This window comes from Rhea americana, unplaced genomic scaffold, assembly GCF_003343005.1.
Source record: "Rhea americana isolate MKP2758 unplaced genomic scaffold, rheAme1 scaffold_6, whole genome shotgun sequence".
Lineage (NCBI taxonomy): Eukaryota > Metazoa > Chordata > Aves > Rheiformes > Rheidae > Rhea > Rhea americana.
Window position 1 is genome coordinate 3955473 of NW_028186756.1, and position 9546 is coordinate 3965018.

General features: G+C 44.9%; 1 protein-coding gene across 1 annotated transcript; it reads left to right on the forward strand.

Moving 5' to 3' along the window:
* The first annotated feature begins 3217 nt into the window (after positions 1-3217).
* NKRF (NFKB repressing factor) lies at positions 3218-7820 on the forward strand. The gene is made up of 2 exons (XM_085319608.1): positions 3218-3554; positions 5205-7820. The coding sequence occupies exons 1-2, from the start codon at positions 3449-3451 to the stop codon at positions 7193-7195; spliced, it is 2097 nt and encodes a 698-aa protein (XP_085175734.1). The 5' UTR covers positions 3218-3448; the 3' UTR covers positions 7196-7820.
* The last annotated feature ends 1726 nt before the right edge of the window (positions 7821-9546 follow it).

Consider the following 9546-nt stretch of genomic DNA (forward strand, 5'->3'; position numbering starts at 1 on the left):
GGCGCCGGGGGGCCCTGGGGGAGGCCCCGCTGCCCGGGCCGGGGTGCCCTGCCCCGGAGCCAGGCCGCTGGAGGGGCGCGGGGTGGCTGGGACCGGCCCGGGCCTGGGCCTGGGCCTGGCCGGGGAGGCCCGGCGCTGGCATCCTCGTCCCGGCGCGTTGTGCTGAGCCTCGGCCAGAGCCGCCCCCGAGAAATCGCCCCAGGAGCGTTAGGAGCGGGGGCTGAGGCAGGCGGCCGTCGTGCCGGGCTGTTCTTCCTCCCGTGCGAATGTGGCGAGGGCTGCAGGAAAGGGGAGCGTGGTGCTGAAATAGGGAATGTTTTTGGAAAGCAGCTCTTGGTGCCGTGCCCTGAGCACGTGCTACGGTACTCTGCAATTTTTTTTAAGAAGCAGGTATCTCTTTAGCCATAAAGCAGATTTTACGATCCCTTTAAAGCTCAGTTTGGGAGTTCTGTTGGAAAATAGGGCCCAGTGAATGGAAGAGGTTTCCCTACCTCCTCAGGGCTACTGTTAACATGTGGAAAACTCAGTGCCAAAACTGCCAAGATTGTGGAGACCTGCAAACATAATGCGCGTCCCAACTATGATCTTTTTTTTTTTTTTCAAATTATTGTGATTATTTTTTTTTAACTGGATGTAAGCCTTTAAAGGCAGAAGCAACTACTTAATGACTTACTTCAGTAAATTGTACAGTGATGAAAGAGGAACTTGTGAATGCTGAAGGGCATATGGTTTGATCTTTTCCGTAATATTACTGTCCCAAAGTCTTACTGGGGAATATTTTGTGTCATTTGTGTCCAAATGCTAAATGTTTTCACCAAGCATCCAAACTGAACATAACATTTGAAGCTGTCTGAAAACTATATTGTGACTAGTCTGCTAAAGTTGTGTGTGTCATTTTAAAGCATAGTCTTTATGGCTTTTTAGCTCATCTTATGTCTTTATCTTTGGTTTTATATGATGAGTCTTTGTAACTGGGCCGTTAGGAACTGCAATGCAATAATATGGTCTCGAGGTGCTGGTAACAGAAGTGAAGAACCATGTGGCAAAATCTCAAATCCTAAAAAATGATGCACCTTAAGCCTGTAGGCGTGCATACCTTCCCTGGTGAACACACATCTTTACTAGCAGCTCTCAGGGGAAATGCAGGCAATGGTTTTAGGCATGATGTGGCGCAGAGACGGTACCTGTGAGGAGGTTTTCAAAAGCTCGCATTGGGCATGGATGTGAACACTCTGCACCATGAGAGAGCAATTCGGAAGCTTTACTTGCTGTGGTTTGGGGAAGGGAGAGGACCCACAGCTCTCTCTGGAACTGCCTTTTTGTGCTTAGGAAGAGCTGTTGTTGTATCAAGTGATTAGCATTGAAGTTTGGGAGTTTTTGTTGTTTCTTTTTTGAAGTCCATGTTTTTGACATCTGTCACTTGCTAGCTGAAGACAACCTCTTTGGCAGAATTAATTCAGTCTTTGCTGATGTAACTCATGGGGGAGTTCTGGTGGAGGATCCTCTGGAGAGAGTCCGGAGGGATAGAAAACATGGCCTGTGAAAAAGGAGTTAAGTAGCAGAGTTTTTTTTTTTTTTTTTTTTTTTTTTAGTCTAGAGGTGGCTGAGAGCGGATGTGTGTGTTCTCAGATATATTAAAGGTACCTGTAAAATGGGGAAAAATGCATTATTCTCCACAACTGCTGAGATCAGATTGCAAGAGGTAACAAACATAAATCACACAGGGGAGATGTAAGTTAGGCATTTGGAGGCATGGGATTCTTCTTCCTCCATGTACAGTCTCCACCACTGGAGGTTTCGAAGGCCAGGTTGGACAAATGCACATTGGGGCTGGTTGATCTGCCCCTTGGGCAGAGATCTGAGCCCTTAACATATCTCAGCATATTCTTCTCGCTGTAAGGCAGAGAGAAGAGCAGAGATTCCCTTCCCCTCCTGTCTGGCTGCGGGAGGAAGAGAGGTGCCACTGCTTTCTGCTTCCCTTTGGCGTGTTTTTCCCATGTGTCTCTCTTCCCACTGCCATCTCCTGTAAGCTGAGCTGGCCTATCTGCAGGTGAAGCAAGGACCACATTAGTATGTGTTCAGAGCTCTCTGTGTTTTAAATAGGGGCTAATTTCTGCTTGGCCCTCTAGATCAGGAAGAGGACGTTTCTTTTATGAAGAGTGAGTAATTTCCAAAGCCCTTGTATCAGCAGTATTTAAAAGCTAATTCAAGTTACTCTATCACTAGCGGTTGTGACAGTCTTAGACTCTAGTAGTCCGTGAGCAGTGACCTGATCCTCTCTGTCTTTTGAAGATGAGCACATCATGGAATGTTTTACAAATCCTCATTTTTTTCCCCTGTTTCCTGAGCCAAAGTGCAAAGCTGTCAGTGTCTAGTTTCAAGCCATGTTTGTAGATTATTCTTGATTAGAAAAGCTTCTTTTTTCTCGCTCGTTCAGCTTTGGCCTTGCAAATGGATTGAAAAGATGTACCAGATCCCAGGACCAGTGGAAAATTGGGGCTATATAGTCCATGTCTTGCTTATATGGAACTACAAACTGCAGCAGGGTCCAGGGTTTGCACAGAGCTAATTACAGTCACCTCATCTCCCTCATTACTCTGATATTTGAACTGTTCAATTATGGCTACCGTGCTAAAAATAAGTACAGCTTTCTAAAGAGTAATCAATAAAGGCTGTAGAGTGCTGTTGTCCTCTGAGGTCTGTGATTTCAGTATTGGTGACGTATGGTTGGTGGCTGCTGACCCAGACGAGAAGTTTGGTGCCAGTGAGTCATTCCTGTGCTTATTTCATCACTGCTGTAATGCCCGCGGAGACTCCTCCTTCTCCTCACCCCTGGATTACTTGGTGTTCCTAGTAGCTGTTACCAAATTGTAGATTGTAACAGCAAATGCATTTAAATTTAAGTTTTAACCTCCATCAGTGTGGTGGCTGCACTAGTTGTTGCTTACAGACAGGTTTGTTCTGAGCCAGATAACTTGTCCGCTGGCATCCAGCCGCAGTCTTGCAGTCCAGGCTGTGCCAGCACCAGGGGCTGCTGCAGCCCACGTGTGCTGATCTAGCTAAGGGAAGAGCTTTGGTCTGTGGTCAGAGCCTGTGTTAATAAAAACCGGTGTGGGGTTTCCCTTGGACACAGACTAGGCCTCCTTGGGGCTAACATTTTATTTACTTTGTCTCAGGCAGCTTTAGTCCTTGTTTTGAGTAACGAAAGCTACCGTTGATCGTATAGTCTGTTTTTGAAAGGCCTTTATTGTTCCTGTGGGGTGTTTGAGGCTGAACTGTCCACTTGGGGGCAAATAAGGGGAGATGCTAGCTGACAAAAAGACTGTGTGTGTGATGTTAGGTGTGGGAGTGGGTGCAGGAAGGGTTTGGTCGTCTGGCCTCATGCCCCTGCAGGACCAGTTCTAACTCTGTCTGCCCTTGAACTCAACACAGATACAACTCGCAGGTCATGGAGAAGGTTCTCGAGATGGCCGAAGGCATTGATATTGGGGAGATGCGGACATTCGAGTTGGTCCCTACTAGGAAACTAAAAAGACATCTCTCTCCGTCTGACAGTGAGTATATTTGCCTGTGTGTCAAGAGAGGCACCTTTCTCTGTTGCTGTTTGACTTCTGATGTTCTGGGTGTCTGGGGAGAGCATGTACACCACAGGGCCACCTCTGACCAGCTGTAGCACAGGGCTGGCTGTTGAGCAGCTCCATCCACTGGCTCCTCTGCAGAGCTTTAGGGCTGGCTGCTGTGTCTCGGGAGTGGGTGAGGGAATCATTCACGTGTGCAGGTTATATGCATGAGTGTGCAGGACCTTTGTGAGGCACACTCACAGTGTTAATCACGTCAGTTAATAGTTTGGCAGTTAAAAACAAATGGTCAGACAGCACAGGAGTCCTCTCTAGGCCTGGGTATAATCCCTGGCTTTGCCAAAGCTGTTTCTCTTACTTTCATACTCCAGTAATCTTTCCAAGCTCCTATGTCATGTTTGCAAAGTTGGGAAAAATACTACTTTTCTCCCATGCTTTGGCTGTCTTCTTTAGACAGCATCTCTGTGGGAAAGGGCTTTCTATTGCATGCTATACATGCAGTGTGAAGAGCTCTTCTCCTGGTGAGAACTTTTAGGTCCTGCTGCAGTGCAATCATCAAAATAGCAAAACTGAGAAGGAAATGTAAACCTTGCCATAATTATCAAAACTGTGATGACTGAAGGATTTAACCCACGCGCAAGAGCGTTGTCACCAGATTTAAATATCAATGCCTGCTTATGCTGTAATTGAAGTGCTTTTTTCATCTGCAATGAAGTAGGTTATGATGAATATGCTACAGCAGTATGATGTCTAGACAGATGTAGTTACCTGACCTATATTACAATTCCATACATTGGCATTGGATTAGGCAGTTCATTCTAAGGTGTTGTGTGGCCTTTTGCTCCCCTGATGAAATCACATGCATGTAGTACTTTGCCATGTGTGAGCTAAATTTTTGTCAAAGTTTAAGTAGAAGTCTTGTATAGCCATCTTTTAGAAATAGCATATATGCTTATCAGCTGATTTTTTGAAGTAGTGGTGTATATCAGAATATTATGCTTAGTGCCTTATTTGCATATCCTCTGGTTAAGAAACAGGGTTTACCAGTAATGAGGCCTACCCTCAGCCACTGCAGCTGTCTCCTGGGGTTCAGCTGGATTTCTCAGTGTTTTGTATTTTTTTAGTCAAGACTCGTTGCTTTTACAGAAAATATGCTTATGTTAATGCTTTCATTAACAGCCCTGTGCTCTCTGCAGAGCCAACAGCTCTGTGGTGGAGCCAGAACTGAGGCTCTTGTCCTGCTTGAGTGTTCTGTTTGCTTAGCCATGTTTTTTTCTTGTTTTAGTCACTTTTAATGGATTTGCTTCAGGAAGGACTGAAGGAGTGCAGTGGGCAATGTTGGAAGACAGAGCAGGTGATTCAGACCTGAAGTCTTCATTACTAATTATGCAGAGATTTTTGCATGGCAATTGTGGAGTCAGACATTTCTCTGTAGTAACTTTTACAGGCATGAATGCTCTATCTGATCAATGGCAAGTATCTTCAGAAAGAAGCCTTTCATTTTGTGGCTAAGAAGTGGGACTCCTATGTTCAAAGCCTGCAGGCTCCTCCTGGAGATCGTTCTGAAGGCATTGTCTCCCTATCATAGTGTGTATTGGTAATCTTGTAATTTTCCTCCATCCACAGGTCCAGACCCAGAAGAGATTCCCGAGCCTCCCAAAAAGATGGTCCCCAAGTTTCGGGTGCGACCACGTTTTGAACCCATACACTTTGTAACCAGTGCTGAGAGGGATGACAAAAAGGAAGATCCTTCTGATAACCAAATGCAGGAGGTGAACCAGGAGGCAAATGCGAACAGCGTAGCACCGCCAGCTGAAAATTGTACAAGTTCTCCTTTTGAGAGCACCCAAGAGGTAGATCCCCAGCTCTCCAACTCAGCTGGGCTTGGCTTTTCAGGCCAGGCAGCAACAGCCAATAAGGCTATGAACAATATGGACACTACCATAGGTGGCGGGGTACAACCTTCTGTTTCCCCTTCTACTGTCCAGTCTTCGTCGGAGACTTTTCCCCCATCAGCTATAGTACTGAAGCAGGCTTTTATTGAGAAACTCTCAGCAGCTATCTGGAAAAATCTTGCTAACCCAGATGCAAACACTGGGACTGATAAGATTAACTATACATATCTATTGACACGTTCCATTCAGGCGTGCAAGACAAATCCTGAATATATTTATGCTCCTCTCAAAGAAATTGCCCCTGCTGACCTCCCCAAGAGTAAGAAGCTCTTAACAGATGGCTTTGCTTGTGAAGTGCGATGTCAGAATGTCTACTTGACCACTGGTTATGCTGGCAGCAAAAATGGATCCAGGGATCGAGCCACGGAGTTGGCAGTCAAGCTGCTCCAGAAGTCTGTGGAAGTTAGAGTTATTCAGCGGAAGTTCAAACACACCTATCACGAAGATTTGGTGGTGTGTGAGGCAGGTGTGAGTCGCCCAGATTTCCCTCCTGCTCTCAAACTTCACGATGAGTTTGTAGCCGCCAACAGGGACTGCGTCCCAGTGCAGCCTGGTGCTGAAACCGTGAAAACTTCTACTAATACCAGCAAACACTGGACTAGTTTTGTCCTCACAGAGAATGCTAGCGATTCAATAGGGATACTTAACAATTCTGCTTCATATAACAAAATGTCTGTTGAATATAAATATGACTTAATGCCTAACCGCACGTGGCGCTGCCAAGTGTATCTACAGGATCACTGCTTGGCAGAGGGATTTGGCACTAAAAAGACCAGCAAGCATGCGGCAGCTGATGAGGCATTGAAAATTCTGCAGAAGACACAGTCGAACATGACAGCCATCAAAGTGACCCAGGTTCAGAAGGTGGGTTGCTCGTCACGGGGCTCTGGAAGGAAGAAGGACCTGAAGGACCTTGTGGTTTATGAGAACTCCAACAATCCTGTGTGTACACTAAATGACACTGCTCAGTTCAACAAGATGACGGTGGAGTATGTCTTTGAAAGGATGACTGGTATGCGATGGAAATGCAAGGTGCTGCTTGAAAATGAATTCATTGCAGAAGCAGTTGGAGTGAAAAAATCCGTCAAGCATGAGGCAGCAGAGGAAGCTGTGAAAATCCTCAAAAAGACTCAGCCAACTGTTGTTAATAACCTGAAGAAAGGCACCATTGAAGATGTCATCTCCAGAAATGAGATTCAGGGTCGATCAGCAGAAGAGGCCTTCAAACAGAAGATCAAAGAAGACAACATTGGGAATCAAATTTTAAGAAAGATGGGCTGGACAGGTGGTGGCTTAGGGAAAGATGGCGAAGGAATTAGAGAGCCTATTTCAGTGAAGGAGCAGTTCAAAAGGGAAGGACTTGGGCTTGATGTAGAAAGGGTGAACAAAATCGCTAAAAGAGATATTGAACAGATCATTCGAAACTATGCACGCTCCGAAAGTCATATTGACTTGACTTTCTCTACAGAACTTACCAATGATGAGCGGAAGCAGATACATCAGATTGCCCAAAAATACGGTCTTAAAAGTAAATCTCATGGGCAGGGCCATGATAGATACTTGGTGGTAAGCAGGAAGCGGCGCAAGGAAGATCTGTTAGACCAGCTGAAGCAAGAAGGCCAGGTTGGGCATTATGAGCTTATTATGCCTCAAGCAAACTGAGGTTATCGTGTCCAGTTCTACAGGTGAAAGTATGATGAGTCTGAACTTCCTAGATCCCTAATTAAAGGAGGAGATGCTGCATTTTCTTGTTGTGGGATATATTAACATTAAGATGTTTTACTTTGCTCATGTAATTTCTAAAATGTTATTAGACAATTAGAACTGACAAAGTTCTGCTCAAGTATAGTAGCACAACCCAAAAAACAATAGTGTTGTTACTGTATGTGTCTTTGATATTACTTTTTCCTTCACATTTTAATAGTTTTGTAATACCAAAAACACATGTCCAAACAGAAAGCATTTGACACCATTTAAAATTATAGATCCCTTATTCTTTTTGATCAGGGAAGGAAAAAAAATGTCTAAAAAAAAAAAGAAAAGAAAAAGAAAAGCAAAGGAAATGCAGTTTGGAGGAATAAACCTGTATGTAAAATGGGTATTAATGACAATAAAAATACAGTTTTATTTCTGGAAAAAAAACAGGATTTGTCACATTTTGTACAAATTTTGTGTGAAACTGTATTTACTCTTGAGAAATATATAGCAAGCTCTCATCTCTGCTGTGCATATATGTAGAGAGATGTCCTTAACCAATTTAACAATACAGTTTTATTCATAATTTCTACTTTGAATCTCCCATACCGAGAATTACAGAATGCGCCTTAATCATCAGTGTATTGGACTTAGGTAATTCCAGTGGATTTTCACCTTGAAGCACTGCTTGACATGTGCAAATAGCACAGTGGAGTGTGAAATATAAAAACTGGAGGTAAATGCAGAACCCACGCGTCAAAGATGCTTGTGTAGCTTGTGGGGACTGTTACGTAACTTATTTTTTTACTTTGAATATAAGCTCTTTAATCCCTAGCAAAATCCAATCTGTGCCTAATTTCTCTGCTCCGTTAATGTACCTGTGTTGTGTGTGCCAAGGGAGATTCACAAGTGAACTCTCTGCTCTTGCTCTGACCTGCAGCGCGAGTGTGGCGTCTCTCCAGGACTGGCGCGCTGCCGGAGGCCTAGACCAGTCCTCTCGCCCTGGGACGCGAAAGCCGGCTCTGTGCCTGTGCTGTTCCGTCGGCGGTGCCACGGGAAGGGCTGACCCTCGTGGGCCTTGCGGGAAAGCTGGCTTCCTGCTTCGAAAATGCGGAGGTCAGGAATCAACCTTGGAAGAGACAAGTGGAAAACTTGGATGTTAGGGGTTTTCTCTGTCACTGCTAGGGCCTGCTAATGAATCTTTAGCACAAAGCCAACTGTGAAGTCAACCTTGATGAAATGTTCTTCTGTTCTCCTGCTGGCTTGTATCCCAGCTATTGCTTTTGTTCAGTTGTTTCCACCTCCTGTACTGCTTTTTTTTATACATTATATATATATATATATACTCTTTGCTTTGAAGAGAGGGTAAATGACCCCTTACTCACGAACCAGAAGATCCTGGTGATGTGCAGTGGCAGCCATTTTCATCCCACCAGTGTGAAAAGGAAGAGGATGTCCTGGAAGATTGCAGTTACAGGTAAGACTTGCTCGAGAAGGAACAAACATTCCCTCCTCTCTAATTAGATGGCTTCTGCACAGCTTCTGCTTTGCTTGATCCTCTCAAATAGAAGCAAGCTGATACTGTCTCTGGAGAGAAATAATCTGGCAGTAATTTTGGAAGCATTTTCTGTTTATTTGTGCACTATTCCCTCTCTGAGCTTCTGAATTCTGCTCTTGGGGGCTCTGGACAATAGCAGATGGTAACGTAGGAGTAGAAGAACCTGGTACTTTTATATCTAGGCAGCTATTCCTGCAAGCAGGATTGTCACTTCCCTTCCCTCACTGCTGTGTTTTCAGTGTGTCTTCAAAACTTGGTGGCTCCAAGGAAGGTAGTAAGAGCACCGCTGCAGTGTCTGAAAGGTAGCTGTCCTCCACAAGTTCACAAGAGAAATGAAAAACACCACGTTCCTCTGACAGCGGTGGGGCTGGGTAAACGTAATGATACCTCAGCAGAGGTGGTGAGCTGCAGTGAGCCGTGCTGGGGGTTGTTTCCGTGTCCTGGGGGTTGTTTCCGTGTCCTGGGTAGCAGCCTTGACGTTTGTCCATAAATCTTTGCCCCGTGTGGTACCTTAGTGTGCGTGATTCTTGTGTCACCCTCCTAGCTCATTGGTGGCTGTAGGTTTGGATGATTGGGTGCTATCTGCCAGAACTAAACAATTGCGGTTCTCTTGGGCACCTGCACGTTTATATAAAAACTATATAGTCAGCACTATACGGCTTGAAATTAAGTCAGTGGATGAAGGTGTAAGGACAGGATTTTTGCATCTCTCTGCTGCTCTTGTTTTTGGCTGGTTTACATCCCACTCCTTTTTTTTTTT